This window comes from Sycon ciliatum, chromosome 2 (assembly GCF_964019385.1).
Source record: "Sycon ciliatum chromosome 2, ocSycCili1.1, whole genome shotgun sequence".
NCBI classification, from domain to species: Eukaryota; Metazoa; Porifera; class Calcarea; order Leucosolenida; family Sycettidae; genus Sycon; species Sycon ciliatum.
Genome location: NC_088644.1, coordinates 39,252,401 through 39,272,222, shown reverse-complemented (window position 1 = coordinate 39,272,222; position 19,822 = coordinate 39,252,401). Strand labels below are relative to the sequence as shown.

At 45.7% G+C, this 19,822-nt stretch overlaps 2 protein-coding genes across 2 annotated transcripts in view; one reads left to right on the top strand and one right to left on the bottom strand.

Annotated features, from left to right (window-relative positions):
- Nucleotides 1-1,124: 1,124 nt before the first annotated feature.
- LOC135810038 (TNF receptor-associated factor 3-like) lies at nt 1,125-11,886 on the top strand. Its single transcript, XM_065323505.1, has 9 exons — nt 1,125-1,262; nt 2,318-3,753; nt 4,593-4,800; nt 5,202-5,253; nt 6,986-7,090; nt 7,422-7,595; nt 8,303-8,377; nt 9,175-9,252; nt 9,593-11,886. Exons 2-9 carry the CDS (start codon nt 2,412-2,414, stop codon nt 10,586-10,588), a joined length of 3,030 nt encoding a protein of 1,009 aa, XP_065179577.1. The 5' UTR covers nt 1,125-1,262; nt 2,318-2,411; the 3' UTR covers nt 10,589-11,886.
- A 73-nt stretch (nt 11,887-11,959) lies between these two features.
- LOC135810037 (MAM and LDL-receptor class A domain-containing protein 1-like) overlaps nt 11,960-19,822 on the bottom strand; it is a 58,557-nt gene continuing 50,694 nt past the window's right edge. Inside the window, exons 59-60 of the mRNA XM_065323504.1 lie at nt 13,024-13,095; nt 11,960-12,805 (exon numbers count right to left, since the gene is read on the bottom strand). Of these exons, the coding sequence (XP_065179576.1) occupies nt 12,632-12,805; nt 13,024-13,095 (246 nt within the window). The 3' untranslated portion in view covers nt 11,960-12,631. The remainder of the gene's footprint in view (nt 12,806-13,023; nt 13,096-19,822) is intronic.

The window sequence follows — 19,822 nt, the reverse complement described above, 5'->3', positions numbered from 1 at the left end:
ATCATTTTGTTTATAGGTTGTAGCAGTGTGTCTGAACGTTGTACACCTACTGCCTGAACCAGCAAACTGAAAACAACTTACCATTCTCCTTCCTTCTTTTTTCTTCCTTTTCTTGGACCTGTGGCTTCGTTTGACAATATTGAATTTCGACGGCACCCGCTGAGCATGTTTTAAAGGTTTTCACTAATCATGAGGCTTGTTGTTAGTGATCATGCGCGGATAGCTGGATATCCGGAGTCTCATACAGTGTTCATATTTATTATTATGCTAGAGGAAAACAATCTATTAGTATTACTGACTTAGAAGCAGCGACTTCGTTAGGCACGTACTGTACGAGCAACCCAGCTTCATTTAGCCTATGCCGAAGTCCTCCAATCTTTAGCGCCTTACAATCATGAGTGTACGTGTATCAGTATCATCTTGCACGTGTTCTCCTCCGTGCGCTAGCAGTTCTGTTACCTTGAAGCGTGGTGGGATCGCACTTCTTTATTTTCGCAGTTATTCACTGATCAGTATGATCGAAAAAGCTGCATGGAGGAATTTTTACCACAGTGGATCTACAACAGTAGGAGTCGTGCTGCTGCTGGCTTGTGTGGTGAATGATGTTGGCTGAGAGCGTACGTGGGGCAGTTTGGACTGAAGGAATGATGAACAGGCTGAAAGATGTTTCTCACCCTCCTAACTACATGTTATTTTTGTACCAATACTAGCTTCGACCAAACTAGTATGCAAATCTAAAACAGCCACTTGCACATGCATGAAACTTCACTCCTCAACTCCCAAACGGCTCAGTTACTGTGATTCTATATCGGTACACCAAATTTCGGGCCTGGCATCAGGCTAAATTTTACATTGTGTTTGAGACTCAGCCACCACGACAGAACTATCCACAAAAGACTGTACAGTGTGCATAATCTGATAATGTGTGCTACATTACAAGCATGACGTAGTGCAGTCGTAACTACTGACGTGACGGCGTCTGTACAATCATACTTCTTTCAGTACAGTACTACTAGTACTAGTCAGTAGTGTGACTGTCGAGTCTGTCGACACGTCTTCTTCTGAATGGGGTAGCTCTACTGGTACTATTTTAAAACTATTATTTCGCCGATGATTATTATTTTTGAGCTTGCACTGATTGAGGTGTGTTGTTGGAGGCGGCGATGCGTGCATGCATGGCATGAGTAGGCTCGACTTGGACAGATCGCCCCTTCTCTCGTCGATCCAGGCCTGTCCCTGCGACACTACTGCTGAGAAGCGAGGTACAGTAGATCTACGTGACGTCTCTCTCTCTCTCTCTACTTGATTGACAGATTGTAGTAACAATTTACTAGTAATAATCAGTATACAAGTAGTGTCTGTGCTCGCTACTGATCAGTTGCCGCGGTCGAGTGGTCAGACGCCCAACAGGGAATAAAACGACAGAGCTGTCGTAGGTCTACCATCGTGGCCCTAGCCGTGGGTTAGTTAGCCTTGTTGTTGTTTGAACTACTGTTACTTTCTGTCTTCAATGATTGTACATCATTCATGTGTGTGTAGCGTGCTAATAGCGCACTTAGTACACAGCAGACTAGAGGAAGAAACAAAGAAATAAATTTGACACGCGTGTATGTGCAAGCCAGTCTATTAAAGCACCAACACTTGTGTGCGATTGCGAGAATAGTTTTCTAACACTACATGTTTCGCAATCTATAACTTCGCATGCAAAGAAGCAAATCCACGCAACCAAGTAGACACCATAGAGAGGTTAAGATCCACGTAAAATTCTTACGTCCGTGAACGTTTACGTCAAAAATTCAAAAACTCACGTAAAATTTGACGTGTTTTACGTGAGTTGTTCTATCATTTCCTGGGGCTATTATTTGAATGCCACAACTTTCAGGGCTAATATTTTTGGTCTTCATGAAAAACTGGTATTGTGAACTTGATTCCGCTTCTTTCAAGGAGAAATAATTGAAAAGAAGTCCCGAAAGACGAGAAAATCGGTCAGAAAGTCCCCCCGTCACGGACCGTGCCTCATGACTTGCGCCGTTCGACGTTGCACATCGCAACGACTGCTGCATGTCGTGTCGTACGCATCGTACAGGATTTTACAGCTCACCCCAGCCGCCCCGACAGGCCCTTACGTCCCGTACCGTCAGCGTTGCGTCGAATGTGAACTAGGCTTTGTACTCCAGTGTGGCTCAGTTATACTCCAGTGCTGCTCATGTATACCCGGGAAAACACGGTACTATACGGTAGTACACACTCACTGGGATAGTGGCAGTGAACTCATACTTACCTACATGTATGTGCTGTGTGTCTATTGCTCCTGTAGGTGACTTTCGGCCGGAGTAAGTGTCGTGTGCAGTGCCAGTCAGCCAGCATAGGAAAGAGAGGGTACTCGGCAGACAGTGGCCTCAGTGCTAGCAATGAGCGGAGGCAGCCAGGTCACATCCGAACCGGCGCTTGCTTGCAGTGCGGCCTCACAGTACGTATCCCCAAGCGGCACTATTCAGAATGTAGCATCACAGTCGCACCCACCTCAGCCCATGTATGCTCCAGGGTATGAGCCTGACACGTTGCAGGCAACTGAGGGCGCGGCTCTTCAGCAAGGTCCACCCAGCTCGCGTCAAAGCAGTGGGGCTGTAGCACATGGCTCGGCTCCACATGGGTATGGTGCATCTGAGCAGGTACACACCACCGTGCAGGGTTCATCTGGTCATACGACCATCAGTGCTAGTGGCCAGAATGCAGCTCTATCTGAGCAACAGGATCTGGTAGCTGAGCCAGCGGGTTTTACCGGCAGATACCAACATCATCCAGACCAATCCGCCCATTTGAGCGATGGCAACGGGCAGAAGCATGATTTAATATCACAATCGGGTGCATTTGACCATTATCGAATGGAACCACGACTGCAACAACAACAACAACAACAACAACAACAACAACAACAACAACAACAACAACAACAGCAACAACAACAACAACAACAACAACAACAACAACAACAACAACTACAACAACAACAACAAAAACACCAACATAAACAACAACAACAACAACAACAACAACAACAACTACAACAACTACACCAACAACAACAACAGCAGCAGCAGCAGCAACAACAAGAACAGCAACAACTGCAGCAATCGCCGCAGCACGACGAACAGAAGCAAGGTGCGTATCCCCACGGTCCACCTCAATCTCCTGACCATGGCAACCCTGATGACAATTCATCACGAGTCCAGGAAACACCGGCATCCTTCTCTGGACTGGAAGAGACGGATGGCGGTGCATTAGATCTGAACTATGAGTCTAAGCCGCCAACGGTGGTGAAATGGAGACCTGGGCCAGAACAGCACTACCAGCTAGAGGGACCGGCAGCTCGTCAAACTACAGTTTATCCCGGTCAACATCACGGTGGAGTGCTGGAAGCAGTGAACAATCACCAAGAACATTCGCACAAAGTCACCTTGCCACCACCACCACCACCACCGACACATTATGAGTATATGAGTGAGCGGCCAGGGCCCACAGCACGAGATATGACAGGCTATCGTGACGGAGAGAACAGGTCGGATCGTAGCAGTGCCGCTTCATGGGAGGCTGCTGGCTATCCTGGAGAGGTGACGATGCCAGGAGCACATTACGCCCAAGATGACTACCAGGTTGGTGGCGGTCCTGGCATGACTGTGATGTCGGCCAATCCGATGGATAACGAGCAGTTTGTCCCATACCCGCCTATTGAGACCGGTTTCGATCCCGCAGGTAAGCCACACAGAAAAAAACCCATGGAAACCATGGACTGGATAGTCCAGTGCTGCTTCAGTCCTATTATGCTACATGCTGCAAGAATGTCTTGTTAAGAAGTCAAGGCTACGGGCAATGACGACAGCAATCTGTTTTTGCATGGAGAATACCACTTCAGGATCAACTCCCATGATCTGTTCATTTTCTGTAGCCAGTCGTATAATCCAGGTACCCTGAGCCAAGACACTGCACAGATTCTTGCTGCTGCTGCTGCAGTTGTTGTGTTCAAAAAAATTGCTCAGTAAAGGGGAACTTGAACCTGTAATAGAAAGGCTAATGGGAAAAGAAAGACGAGAGCGGCATCTCCACTCCCCCCCCCCCCCCCCCCCCCCCCAGTCCCACCCCGAACACTTCATGATTGTGTTAATATAATTATGTGTATACAGAAAAATTGGGATTCAAACAAGTTTTCTTACAACACTCATCAGGAATGGTCGTTGTGCTAAAGGACACTGAAACAAAATTGCTGTTGTTATTGACTGTATTTCTCTAACTAAGGTTTTCTATAATAGTTCAAATAATAATAAGAGTATGAAACCTAGAAAGGAAAAGGACATAATTATGGATACGAGTTAAGAGTAACTCTCCATTACTGTACACAGTCAGAAAGTGCAACAACTACATGTAGGCACAACACTGACAGAGTACTGAGACATTCGACGTCCTGACACCTATGTTTCTTTCTACGTTTTTTATTGGCTCGACATCCGAGTTTCAGAATGAAACCTCTCTGTTTTAAATCATGAGTTCAAATATGTGTGCATGTGTGTTTTAAATGTGTTCTTGTACTGGCACAGTACCTAACCCAGAGACCTACTACCAGATCCCACTGGGAGGTGAGGACGATAATGGACCTGTGCTCGGTATGCTGGGCTATGATGAGAAGTTTGAGCCGCCGCTGCCTCCGCAGTACCTGTGCAAGATCTGCAACTTTGTCCTCCGTGATCCGGTGCAGGTGCCATGTCCGAACAGGCATCGCTTCTGCAAGCTCTGCTTCAAGGCATGGTACGGACTACGGTCACGGAATTCTTAATCCAAACTTTTTGATGATGTAATGCGGTAATCTAAAAATGGGAAATACGGTAGAACACAGATAAGACGTACCCTCTTGGGCAGCAGGAAACTTGTGCTTAGTATCCCGAGTAATGTTCATCTCACGAAATAGTCTTCAATACTTGGATCCAGGTTTTATTTGGATCCATACACGTTGGGTAGTTTCAAGGGCCTTCACAGCAGGATGAAATTAGAAATTTCTGCTTTTACAGTACCCGCCCCATCCTGTGCTTTACTCTGGATAGAGTGGATCCAGAAGTCAGTATTTGTCGTTATTTGTTGACTTCTGATGCCATGACTTTCAAGCCCTTTTCTCTTTGGCCGGTGGTGCGTTCACGTGTATTTTCTAACAGGATGAGTATGAACTGCTGCCCAGAATGCAAGAGTCCCATCAATGTGTCCGAGGTTAGAGATATGCGCAGTATATTTGTTTGAAATTAATGCAAGTAGTGAAGAAGAACGGTGGGAGAAAAATGATCTGAACAACTTTACTTGCAGGAATCATCGTTGTGCTAAGGAACATGTCAGAACAAAGGAAATCATATAGAAACTAGGGTTGGAAAAGCAGCGCATAGGTAATGACAACATTGAAATATCAAACTGTGGTTTCTCACCAAAATGTGTAAGCAACTGGGATCATAGTACAAAGCATGCGGACTAACAATGTCGGCGATAACACAATGATGACATGATTCCAGGTCGTATGTTATACGAACTGCACTAATGAACTCCATTATATTGAAACAGCTGCCTGGAGGGTTTTACAAGATCTAAATCTCAGCCGAGTATCTCTCGCTGAAGCGGTGATGTACAAGTGTACTTCGAAGTAATTGGTCTGCCGAGAGTGCACTGTGGAGTGGTGAACTGACTGATGTTCAAGCTGGCCTACTGTTGCAATTTCTGTTCTGCATGCACATCTTTAGTGTTTAAGACTCGTGGGTGACTTTGGCCCAATTTACGTGGAAAGAAGTGCAGCTTTAAACCAACCAAGCATGACATACAGTTGGACATCGATTATCCGACCACCTCTGGGCAGACAACTGTCAGGCGGTGTTCAGATAAGGCAAATGTTCTGGATAAGAAAAAACTGTCACTCACACACTTTCAGTGGTTATTACTAGCCGCACGACCTTTTTACTTTTTACTTTTCAAAATTTTCGTATTTTTGAATGGCTCACTACATGCACAGTGCGTACTCTACGGCACGTGCGCCCAAAAAAACTGTTACGGATGATCGAATGGTCGGATAGTCGATGTGCGGATAATCGATGTTCAACTGTACAGTCAACTCCACGTATCACAAACTCGCATATAGCGAATTTCGTGATATAGCGAGCCCTTGCCCACGTCCCTGTTTCAACCCATACAAAATTGACCCTTTATAGCAAACAGCTTTCGTTGACAATGAAGCAAATCTTGTAGGGCTGCATGTAAACCAAGTACACTCATACTGTCATGGGCCACTTGCCAGTCATGACTTGCTGCTTGTATAGTGTAAGTGCATTTCTGTTATAACAAACTTTGGCTATAAAGAACTAATTCTCCTGCACAATTAGGGCTGAAACAATTATACCGATAACTCGCATATCGATCGTTAAGAGTGCAATCGATAATTGTTAGTGTTCAAAACGAGTGCTAACGATTTTTATGCATGCACATCAGTGACAGTATTCTAGCCATTGTACTCCATCCGATAGTGAATACGAGTACAATCATGTACTTCTAAGCGCGGTAAAATTGATTTGTGGCTTTGAAAGAGATCGGGAGAGGAGACTTTGTCTTTTCGGTTCATTTGTGGGAGAGGTCGGAGATAAGAGCAGTTGCCAGCGAGTGATGACAAGATTCTTCGCTCTAGAAGCAACATGAAATTTTCTAGTTCATGCTGATAAACCAGCCAGATGTCAACAGTGTGGAGCCACAAATTTGTACCGTAGCAAAAGGTATCGTGGAATTTCTTCATAGACTGGTGTTCGAAGTACACGGCTAGAGCCGACAAGAATCGATAAAACCATTATATCGATCGTTAATGATATTGGTCGATCGTTAGGAGTTATTGAATGATCGTTTCAGCCCTATGCACAATGGTGTTGGGTATATCAGGAGTCGACTGTATTCATGTATTGCCATGCTGTTGCAGATGCAGAGTGACACACAGTACAGACAGACTATACTTAGCCACACAGTGCTATGTCAGCTTCATACCATTGGCTGTGACTGGAAGGGATGCTTGTTTGACTTGGAGGTGAGTAGTATCTGTGCTGTGTTGTGCAGTGCTGTGTGCTATCCTGGCCTGGCCTGGCCTGGGCTGTACTGTGCACTACTGTGCTGTGTGATGTGTTGTTTGGTGTGTGTGCTGTGTGTTGTGTGATATGCTGTGTTGTGTGATGTGTGCCGTGATGTGTGCCATGCGGTGCCGTGTGTAGATATTATTGAACATGACGATGTTTGTAAAGAGCTACGGGTCTTAGCCATAGCCAGTCAGTCGCCTACTTGTATGCTATTGAGAGTGAGACACACATGCCGTTCAGACATTGAATCTCAAACTCATTTGTGTCTCGTTGCACCATGCGCAGGAACACTTGATGCAGAGCTGTGAGATGCAGCTGCATCCGTGTCCCAATAAGTCAAACGGCTGCAAGCGACGCATCCAGCGCTGCAACATTGACGATCACGTCATGACGCATTGCCAGTATGTTGCCGTTACCTGTCCCTACTGCAATAACGCGGTGCCCAAGTTAGCCTTATCAGTACGTATCTATGGTGGTCTGTGTTCACGTGTGTACGTGCGTGTGTGCGTGTGTGTGTGTATGTGTGTGTGTGTGTGTGTGTGTGTCAGCTAGTTAGGCATGCTTGTGGGTACATATATTGCAGATAGTGGTTTGGTTTGTTGCCATCAGGCTCGGCTGCTTGAATTTACATTGTGGAATCATCCACCGTGTTGGTTTCAGTGTCCATGTACTTTCTATTCGAAGTATTGTATTGTATTTGTTTTACTTTACATCGCAATCATGCCCAATGTTATGATGCCGATGGAACGGGAGAAAAGATTTAAAAATTAAGATACCGTGATAAGTCGAGTGAAGAAAACAGCAAACCTGGGAATCTCTAAGGGTAAGGATCATCTTGGCTTTGGCCATGAAAGTAAACGTTCGATTGCCGCTTGGGATTTGGGGAAAGCACATGATTGTATACATGCCTGTTGACCAATGGGCCTCAGACTAGACTAACTCTAGTGTAGTCCATGGTGCAAGTGATACCCATGTCAGATATCTACTCTGATTTAGCATCTGTTGGCTGGTTTTGAACCAATGTGTACGCTTTCCGTAGATACAACCGCCCTGAAATAGCTCTGATATTGGATGTGGAAGTGCAACGAAGGAAGTGTAGGCTCTGGTATGTCAGGGCATAACATGAATGAATGTGTTGTGCGGTTGTGCGCCCCGTTCTCTTACAGGATCACAAGGCAGCCTGCCCAGAGGCGAAGGTTCTCTGCCCATCACAGTGCGGGGCCATACTGCTGGCAAAGATGGTTAGTGCCAGAGCATGTCTTTGTAGAGTCATATCCCGGCTGCCTTGTATTAATAGTAATGCTTAGGGATGAGGAAATTCCCGTAATGTTCGATTACTCAAACATTGTTTGCAGAGTTTGAGGATACAGAGTGTATGGAATAATCGAGCAATGAGTCACTTTGAGTGCACCCGGGCTACAGCCCTGCATTACGGTGTCTGCAGGTTAACCATCCGTGTCTTGTACAAGGGCAATCGTTGAAGGCTTTCACGGCATGTGCAAGAAGGGTCTATGTGTACACTCTGTCATGCTAGCTCTCAATCACATGCCTCGTGTAGCCACAACCTGCTTAGTGATGATATCATTGATGCTCCATGTCTCCAGTCTAGAGTTGAGGAGGGTCTTTCTGAACTAGTAGTCTGCTCATTGGAACTTGAGGATTTCCAGGGCTTGGGCTTTGTTGTACTTCAGGATGGATTATTCATGTAGACCTGCAAGAATCTATGTTTGCTCTGGGGTGACTGCATTCCTGAAGATGCTGGGGCCTTGTCCCAAAAATTCGGAGAACCTTATTAATGAATAGTCTAGACGGAGATAATTTATTAATTTTTATTGATTGGTGTAGCTTAGAGACTGTTTTGGAAAATTTTCTGAGGATGTATGACATCCGAGAAAATGGAAATACCGTAATTTGGTCTGAAATTTTGCTCTTTGGAAGTGTGTCTTTAAATGCATGTACTTAAAGTATTCAGTGAGTGTTGGGGTGTGCCATTTATGCAATTTAATTGAAAGTAAAATCTGTGCTACTCGAATAACAGGTGAAGCAGCACGTCGAGCTGGAGTGTCCCATGACAGTGGAGAAATGTGAATATGAAGAGTTTGGCTGCACGGTGGAGGTATGTAAATTTCCGTTGAATCCTGTCGCCCTGTTAATTTTTGCGCTACAGAAGTGGTGTGAACTGCATGGATTTGACATTCCTGAACTATGACTGTCGAACCCTAATCGAGGATGGCACGTATTGTTGGCTGACCAATTGGTATATGTCTCCACTGAACAAAGCCACTCAGTATAATACTTTTCGGGAAGATCTGCTTGCAGAAAATGCTCTGGTTTTTGCAATAATATCTTCGAAGTGCTTCAATAATCCTTGGCACTTGAAGAAGTTGATTTTTCGTCTATGATGAGGCTAGTCCTAGATTTCCTTTGTCTTGCTTTCTTGGTATACGGCTGTGCAGACTCCAAGGTGCCATCGCACCAAGCACATGACAGATTGTGTTCACCAGCACCTGGATATGGTGAGAGCAGCCTTCCACACGGAACATCAGGAGCGTGAGCAGCTGCATGATGAGGTCTTGTCTCTGCGTGCGACGATGGAGGACGCGACGAAAAGCATACACGCCACCATGCAGACGAAGCTGGCCGAAATGCAGAGTTCCATGGATGCAAAGTGCCGGGAAATGATCGACCAGCATGCATTGGCTCTCCGCAAGGAAATCAACGACGTGGAAACACGCGTACAAGCACAGAGCAACGAGACAGCACAACTTCATGAAGTCAGCACGGAGCTGGAGAACACAAAGACAACATTGAAAGGTATGGACAGTAGATGCAACGTGTTAGAGGAAAGCATCGGCAAGGTAACAGACCAAGTCGGCACCATCCATGAGGACTCTCAATCTCTGGAAAGATTGTCGGACGCAACGGAGGCCGTACTGACAAGTATGGACCTACGCCTACTCTCATTGGAGACAACGAGTTACAGCGGTATATATGTGTGGAAAATACCCGACTATGCTCGGCGAATGGAGGAGACCAAAGGCCCTCAGAAGAAGTCCCTTCTGAGTCCGCCGTTCTACACCAGTCGCCATGGTTACAAGATGTGCGCTCGGCTCTATCCCCACGGTGACGGGCAGGGCAAGAAGACGCACTTGAGCATATTCTTTATCCTCATGAAAGGCGAGTTTGATGCACTGCAGCCGTGGCCGTTCCATCAGAAGGTGACATTCACCCTACTGGACCAATCCCAGCAGGGTAGGCACGTGTCCGATACATTCAAGCCAGATCCGTCATCGTGCAGTTTTGAGCGTCCCAGGTCGGAGATGAATGTGGCCAGCGGATGTCCTCGCTTTGTGCCGCTGGACGCGGTGAACCATGGCCGTGACTATGTCAAAGAAAACGTGATGTTTGTCCGCATTGCCGTCAATACCTCGGATCTTTCCACCAGATATTAGTTCCGGGGTGAGCTGGAGCGACCAATCTGCCTGGCACACTGCATGGAATCCTCCCAAAGGCACATGTCCACAAATATTTATCCACCATTGAGTTGATGATCAGCACTAGGGTGGGCTGACCTACCAGTAAAATGTCAAAAAGTGAACATCCTTAGTTCAGTACAGTCATGCCTTATTCGTTTTGCATTGCACTTACATGCAGTGAAACTTATCTTTACTTTCTAGAACTGCGCAGTGATCAAACTGTAGAGGTGACTGGTATTACCAGTCTTGATCATACATAGTCAGCTAGGTGCTACAAGTAGTTATGCATTATAGCAGTGTTTTAAGGAGAAGGCTTGGCACTAGTTATGCAATAGCAGTGTTATGGAGAAAGCAGCTGTGCCCGATGATGAATTTTCTTCATCTGCTACTGAGAGGTTGAGTCAAGTTGCACAACTTATGATCCTGCCGAATTAACTTTTTACCTTCTACTGGTGCACACTGCTAACTGAAGCTCAGCCGAATAGCACTTGAAGGACATATTTGACGTAGATGCATGCGCCATCTCTGACCTCTGCTTTATAGTACAGCACAGGCACTACCTCCATCAAATGAACCTACGCTGAGTCATAACTTGCAGCCTTGCTCTCAACCACCTTACTTGACGAGAGAGTATGCACCGCCTTGGTGCATGCATGCTTGTTTGTGCACTCACTGCAAGTACTGCTATTAGTATTAGCAATTGCAGTACGATTGAGTGGTGATTACGTCACAGGTCGTAATACTTGTGTTTCAGCGGCGCTGTATTGGCTTCACAACATAGGCTGATTAGGTATGATTAACCTAGCTAGCTACGACAAACCTAGATTTGTCTATAGGTATCAATTTTGGTACAGGCTGTTGCCGTGCACTGTGGATAGTTTACCGTTATGTCCGCATGCCCGCTTCTAACATGTGTTTACCCATGCAGATATTGTTATCCAAGGGAAAGTAGATTGATCATCGTTTCCGCATGGTCATCGGGGGTTTAGCACTTTCAACTTCCCTATATCTAGAACAAAACTTGTTCCGATTTTTGCAAGTAGCTCCTGCTGTTCCTGTTTGTATTTTTTCACCTTGTCATGTCCCTTCTTCCCTCTCTCATAACAGCCACCTTCACTCCTATCCCTTTCCCCAGGAGACTCCCTTTGATAGGCATCCGTTTGCCTCTGGAGAATCCTTGAAAATATAAAAATACAATTGCCAGTGACAGGAGTAGTCTGGCTCTGTCGCATGCCAGAGCATATCTGCTTGCCATTCAAGCCCGGATGAACTTTCGTAACACCTATCGCTTTCTTCTGGCGTGATCTGGCGAGGGAGCACGTTCGGTCTTGCGCCTCGAGCACTCAGTTAGAAGAGTTAATAATGTCGTTCTCTGTGATTAATTGTTGAAAGTACAGCGGCTGTGTTTCTATTAGAAATTACTAGGAAAGTCATGCTAAGTGCTCAATGAAATTCGGCGTACGGTACTGTGCGGGAGAAATATACGCCAGGGGAAAGCTAGCAAATGAAAGTACCCGCTCCAAATTCGCAGATGCCATTTGGCAGAAATAGAGATATTTTGAATATGACGACGTGCCTACATTAATTTTGTACATGTAGTCATCAGTATTGAATTCTAAAACGTGCAATGGCGATTGCATCATGCATGTTTATTGTAACCAGGTCTAAGCAGCCAAGCCTAAACTGCAGGCAGCAAAATATGGCGAACAATAGTGCAGAGGATCATAGCTAATTGCAGCCAGCTACTCACATCAAAGACCAGCACAGACCATCAGATGAAGCAACACAAAATACTTCAAATTTGCATTTAAGAGCAACACAGGCACCAACTCCGCACCGATGGTTATGCAGGGCAAGTCAATATTGGCGAAACCTATCGCAAATGACCTGCTCTTTACTTGTGGCTGGGGCAAGCGGAAGCCAGGGTTTCATGAGTCTACCGTGCTCCACTTGTCTGAAGGTGTGAAGAGTGCTTGCAATCCTCCTTGCTATAGTTTGAAAACGCCATGCGCGTCTTTCCTAGCGTAAAGAGATGTCTTGGTCAGCTGTGTGTTCGCCACCGAAGCCATACCCCCATGCGCCACGTTCCAAAGCTCCCGCGTTTCTATTCACAAACGATGTTTCCTGGGTAGCGTCCTGGGCTGGTTTGGCTTCATTGTGCTCAAGAGGTAGTTTGTCCGGCTCAAACGGAAGCTGAAAGAACAGAACAAATGCAGAAACACGGCATCCACGAAGTGCAAAAATTACAGCACTGGTTAGTATCAGGAACTGCCTCACCGTGCGTCTCTAGAACTAATATAGGCGCAAGTGCATGGCTTTTAGTGTGTTAGCATATAAAAGCTAAAAATCAAGTAGTTGGTAATGCCGAAAGCCATTGAGCAACAATTGATTGAAGTGTGTTGTTTACTTACCTCTGGGATAATGGAGCCCATTGCAGGACTGCCGGGAGTGTTGCGTGGAGTGTGCTGTGCATCCATATCCTCCTATTTGCCATCACAGACACATACACACACGCACACATGCATTCATGAATGTGCACACATACATGCACAGACAGTCAGGCACACACACACATGCACACCCAGAAACAGGCAGACATACAGATAGACAGACAGACAGACAGACAGACAGACAGACAGACACACACACACACACAAACATACACACACACACATCAGCACAACACTCTCGTGAGGACAAGCAATCTACCGTACATACACAGCAAAACGAACACACACACTTGACCATGAGACAGTTCATCACCTAGTCATCTTAACATTGGGAACAAATCAGGAATGAGCCCAGCACCCCTACCCACAGCCATCTTGTAAGAAGGTTTCGGTTGGCTGGCCACAGGAGGCCCACATGGTAAACTCCGCAATGGTGTGGATATTTACTGCTGCTCTTTCCCCACCACCAAATAGAGCACTGCCAGGTGCCAAAGAACGCCGGGGGGGGGGGGGGGGGGGGGGTCAGCCTTGTAGCCAAGGCCGTTCTTATCTTTATGTACAGTGGTCTATGTGCAGTGGAGTCACCACGTATATATCGGTGTGTGGGGTTGGTGAAATTCTAGCCTGGTCGTTCTTCGGTGCTCCGTTCTTCTGCACCTGACAGTACTGTAAGGTACATGGTTGGAAGCGTGTTTTTACTACTAGGGTATATGGTCCTTGGCATCTTCCCTCACACTGTGTTTTTACTAGGGTATATGGTCCTGGGCATCTTCCCTCACACTGTGTTTTTACTAGGGTATATGGTCCTTGGCATCTTCCCTCACACTGTGTTTTTACTACTAGGGTATATGGTCCTTGGCATCTTCCCTCACACTGTGTTTTTACTAGGGTATATGGTCCTTGGCATCTTCCCTCACACTGTGTTTTTACTAGGGTATATGGTCCTTGGCATCTTCCCTCACACTGTGTTTTTACTAGGGTATATGGTCCTTGGCATCTTCCCTCACACTGTGTTTTTACTAGGGTATATGGTCCTTGGCATCTTCCCTCACACTGTGTTTTTACTAGGGTATATTATGGTCCTTGGCATCTTCCCTCACACTGTGTTTTTACTAGGGTATATGGTCCTTGGCATCTTCCCTCACACTGTGTTTTTACTAGGGTATATGGTCCTTGGCATCTTCCCTCACACTGTGTTTTTACTAGGGTATATGGTCCTTGGCATCTTCCCTCACACTGTGTTTTTACTAGGGTATATGGTCCTTGGCATCTTCCCTCACACTGTGTTTTTACTAGGGTATATTATGGTCCTTGGCATCTTCCCTCACACTGTGTTTTTACTAGGGTATATGGTCCTGGGCATCTTCCCTCACACTGTGTTTTTACTACTAGGGTATATGGTCCTGGGCATCTTCCCTCACACTGTGTTTTTACTAGGGTATATGGTCCTTGGCATCTTCCCTCACACTGTGTTTTTACTAGGGTATATGGTCCTTGGCATCTTCCCTCACACTGTGTTTTTACTAGGGTATATGGTCCTTGGCATCTTCCCTCACACTGTGTTTTTACTAGGGTATATTATGGTCCTTGGCATCTTCCCTCACACTGTGTTTTTACTAGGGTATATGGTCCTTGGCATCTTCCCTCACACTGTGTTTTTACTAGGGTATATGGTCCTTGGCATCTTCCCTCACACTGTGTTTTTACTAGGGTATATGGTCCTTGGCATCTTCCCTCACACTGTGTTTTTACTAGGGTATATTATGGTCCTTGGCATCTTCCCTCACACTGTGTTTTTACTAGGGTATATGGTCCTGGGCATCTTCCCTCACACTGTGTTTTTACTAGGGTATATGGTCCTTGGCATCTTCCCTCACACTGTGTTTTTACTCGGGTATATGGTCCTGGGCATCTTCCCTCACACTGTGTTTTTACTAGGGTATATGGTCCTTGGCATCTTCCCTCACACTGTGTTTTACTAGGGTATATGGTCCTTGGCATCTTCCCTCACACTGTGTTTTTACTAGGGTATATGGTCCTTGGCATCTTCCCTCACACTGTGTTTTTACTAGGGTATATGGTCCTGGGCATCTTCCCTCACACTGTGTTTTTACTAGGGTATATGGTCCTGGGCATCTTCCCTCACACTGTGTTTTTACTAGGGTATATGGTCCTGGGCATCTTCCCTCACACTGTGTTTTTACTAGGGTATATGGTCCTTGGCATCTTCCCTCACACTGTGTTTTTACTAGGGTATATGGTCCTTGGCATCTTCCCTCACACTGTGTTTTTACTAGGGTATATGGTCCTGGGCATCTTCCCTCACACTGTGTTTTTACTAGGGTATATTATGGTCCTTGGCATCTTCCCTCACACTGTGTTTTTACTAGGGTATATGGTCCTGGGCATCTTCCCTCACACTGTGTTTTTACTAGGGTATATGGTCCTGGGCATCTTCCCTCACACTGTGTTTTTACTAGGGTATATGGTCCTTGGCATCTTCCCTCACACTGTGTTTTTACTAGGGTATATGGTCCTTGGCATCTTCCCTCACACTGTGTTTTTACTAGGGTATATGGTCCTGGGCATCTTCCCTCACACTGTGTTTTTACTAGGGTATATGGTCCTGGGCATCTTCCCGCAAACTGTGTTTTTACTAGGGTATATGGTCCTGGGCATCTTCCCTCACACTGTGTTTTTACTAGGGTATATGGTCCTTGGCATCTTCCCTCACACTGTGTTTTTACTAGGGTATATGGTCCTTGGCATCTTCCCTCACACTGTGTTTTTACTAGGGTATATGGTCCTGGGCATCTTCCCTCACACTGTGTTTTTACTAGGGTATATTATGGTCCTTGGCATCTTCCCTCACACTGTGTTTTTACTAGGGTGTATGGTCCTGGGCATCTTCCCTCACACTGTGTTTTTACTAGGGTATATGGTCCTGGGCATCTTCCCTCACACTGTGTTTTTACTAGGGTATATGGTCCTTGGCATCTTCCCTCACACTGTGTTTTTACTAGGGTATATTATGGTCCTTGGCATCTTCCCTCACACTGTGTTTTTACTAGGGTATATGGTCCTGGGCATCTTCCCTCACACTGTGTTTTTACTAGGGTATATGGTCCTGGGCATCTTCCCTCACACTGTGTTTTTACTAGGGTATATGGTCCTGGGCATCTTCCCTCACACTGTGTTTTTACTAGGGTATATGGTCCTTGTCATCTTCCCTCACACTGTGTTTTTACTAGGGTATATGGTCCTTGGCATCTTCCCTCACACTGTGTTTTTACTAGGGTATATGGTCCTTGGCATCTTCCCTCACACTGTGTTTTTACTAGGGTATATGGTCCTTGGCATCTTCCCTCACACTGTGTTTTTACTAGGGTATATTATGGTCCTTGGCATCTTCCCTCACACTGTGTTTTTACTAGGGTATATTATGGTCCTTGGCATCTTCCCTCACACTGTGTTTTTACTAGGGTATATTATGGCCCTGGGCATCTTCCCTCACACTGTGTTTTTACTAGGGTATATGGTCCTGGGCATCTTCCCTCACACTGTGTTTTTACTAGGGTATATGGTCCTGGGCATCTTCCCTCACACTGTGTTTTTACTAGGGTATATGGTCCTGGGCATCTTCCCTCACACTGTGTTTTTACTAGGGTATATGGTCCTTGGCATCTTCCCTCACACTGTGTTTTTACTAGGGTATATGGTCCTTGGCATCTTCCCTCACACTGTGTTTTTACTAGGGTATATGGTCCTTGGCATCCTCCCTCACACTGTGTTTTTACTAGGGTATATTATGGTCCTTGGCATCTTCCCTCACACTGTGTTTTTACTAGGGTATATGGTCCTTGGCATCTTCCCTCACACTGTGTTTTTACTAGGGTATATGGTCCTTGGCATCTTCCCTCACACTGTGTTTTTACTAGGGTATATGGTCCTGGGCATCTTCCCTCACACTGTGTTTTTACTAGGGTATATTATGGTCCTTGGCATCTTCCCTCACACTGTGTTTTTACTAGGGTATATGGTCCTTGGCATCTTCCCTCACACTGTGTTTTTACTAGGGTATATGGTCCTGGGCATCTTCCCTCACACTGTGTTTTTACTAGGGTATATGGTCCTGGGCATCTTCCCTCACACTGTGTTTTTACTAGGGTATATGGTCCTGGGCATCTTCCCTCACACTGTGTTTTTACTAGGGTATATGGTCCTTGGCATCTTCCCTCACACTGTGTTTTTACTAGGGTATATGGTCCTTGGCATCTTCCCTCACACTGTGTTTTTACTAGGGTATATGGTCCTTGGCATCTTCCCTCACACTGTGTTTTTACTAGGGTATTATGGTCCTTGGCATCTTCCCTCACACTGTGTTTTTACTAGGGTATATGCAGGCGCGTGCACCGTATGAGTTTTTTGGTGTCTGGAAACCACCTTTTTTCGGGCAATCTTGCCAAAGGAAAAGCGTGCCTACGCTCGTACTGGATTGGTTATCCTGCATACGCGTCTATCGACGGGCAGTTTGCAGTACAGTGACTACATGTATGTCCTTATTTCGAAGTGAGAGAGAGTTGCTTTGCATGCAGTTCGAAATACAATATTCTCTTTCTTCAGTGGAGAGTAGCCACAGAGAGATCGATCTCTAGCTCTGGTTCGCTCCTGGATTGGCGGTGACGTTCAAGAAATCCGTTTTGTCTCGAAATTCGAGTCAAGCACGCGCGATGCAAGTCAGTTCAAGGATATGATTGACGATATCTCCTTCCAAACTGTTGACTCAAATCAAGATGACAGCCTTTCGTTCTCGCTCATGTGCGCAGCAGAGATGTTCGTCAAAAACGTTGTCGACTGGAAGACGTAAAAATGTGCGTCCATGATCCACTTGCGCTGCTTCAGAACGAAGCGCAGCTCCGGCCGCGACTCAAGGGCTCGGGGCTTCGCTTTTCTCCCGCGAGCTTCCATCGAAGCAAGGTCCATAACTCTTTATTGAACTCATGTGGAACATTGCCAATACATGCCGAAAACTTCGTCATAAGAACAGAAAGAAAGAAACGTCGAAATAAGCAGTGTTTTGATGTGTTATACTTATAGACTGTAGTGCATACAATTCATGTAGCCTGGGCGGCTAGGCCTATACAACTTTTAGGGGTTCAATATGACAAACATGTACAGTGTATATGAGTACATTTTAAATTTGCCCCGTCTTTGCAAATACTTTTTTTGAAGTGCTGGTATGTAAAAGGTAACCCGTTTTTTCCTGCTACCGGTTATACATGTACATGTACAATGTAGATCTACCAACATTTCCAAGTAACATCGTACCCTCCCTCCATTCCTCATTACTCTTATTTCTGTCCTTTCTACCCCTGTACCTGGTGCCCTCTCAGACGCGTTTGTGCCGGCATGATCTGATGATAGCAGTCGGACGAGCCCCGCATCTCATCAGCACCAGTGTTCATTGGTGCCCTGCACCCCTGGTCTTGAGTCTCCCCCCCCCCCTAGTCTTCTCCCTAGCCCTCGCCGTTATCTCCGACGGGATGTTCGGGGGATGCGCATGCGCATGTGCACAAATACATGCTTATACAATGGGTCTCCAGAAAAAAATTACCAACTCTAGAAACCCCCCTTTCAAGACTCGGTGCACGCCACTGATATGGTCCTGGGCATCTTCCCTCACACTGTGTTTTTACTAGGGTATATGGTCCTGGGCATCTTCCCTCACACTGTGTTTTTACTAGGGTATATGGTCCTGGGCATCTTCCCTCACACTGTGTTTTTACTAGGGTATATGGTCCTTGGCATCTTCCCTCACACTGTGTTTTTACTAGGGTATATGGTCCTTGGCATCTTCCCCCACACTGTGTTTTTACTAGGGTATATGGTCCTTGGCATCTTCCCTCACACTGTGTTTTTACTAGGGTATTATGGTCCTTGGCATCTTCCCTCACACTGTGTTTTTACTAGGGTATATGGTCCTTGGCATCTTCCCTCACACTGTGTTTTTACTAGGGTATATTATGGTCCTTGGCATCTTCCCTCACACTGTGTTTTTACTAGGGTATATTATGGTCCTTGGCATCTTCCCTCACACTGTGTTTTTACTAGGGTATATGGTCCTTGGCATCTTCCCTCACACTGTGTTTTTACTAGGGTATATGGTCCTTGGCATCTTCCCTCACACTGTGTTTTTACTAGGGTATATTATGGTCCTTGGCATCTTCCCTCACACTGTGTTTTTACTAGGGTATATTATGGTCCTTGGCATCTTCCCTCACACTGTGTTTTTACTAGGGTATATTATCCTTGGTATCTTCCCTCACACTGTGTTTTTACTAGGGTATATTATGGTCCTGGGCATCTTCCCTCACACTGTGTTTTTACTAGGGTATATTATGGTCCTTGGCATCTTCCCTCACACTGTGTTTTTACTAGGGTATATTATGGTCCTTGGCATCTTCCCTCACACTGTGTTTTTACTAGGGTATATTATGGTCCTTGGCATCTTCCCTCACACTGTGTTTTTACTAGGGTATATGGTCCTGGGCATCTTCCCTCACACTGTGTTTTTACTAGGGTATATGGTCCTTGGCATCTTCCCTCACACTGTGTTTTTACTAGGGTATATTATGGTCCTTGGCATCTTCCCTCACACTGTGTTTTTACTAGGGTATATGGTCCTTGGCATCTTCCCTCACACTGTGTTTTTACTAGGGTATATTATGGTCCTTGGCATCTTCCCTCACACTGTGTTTTT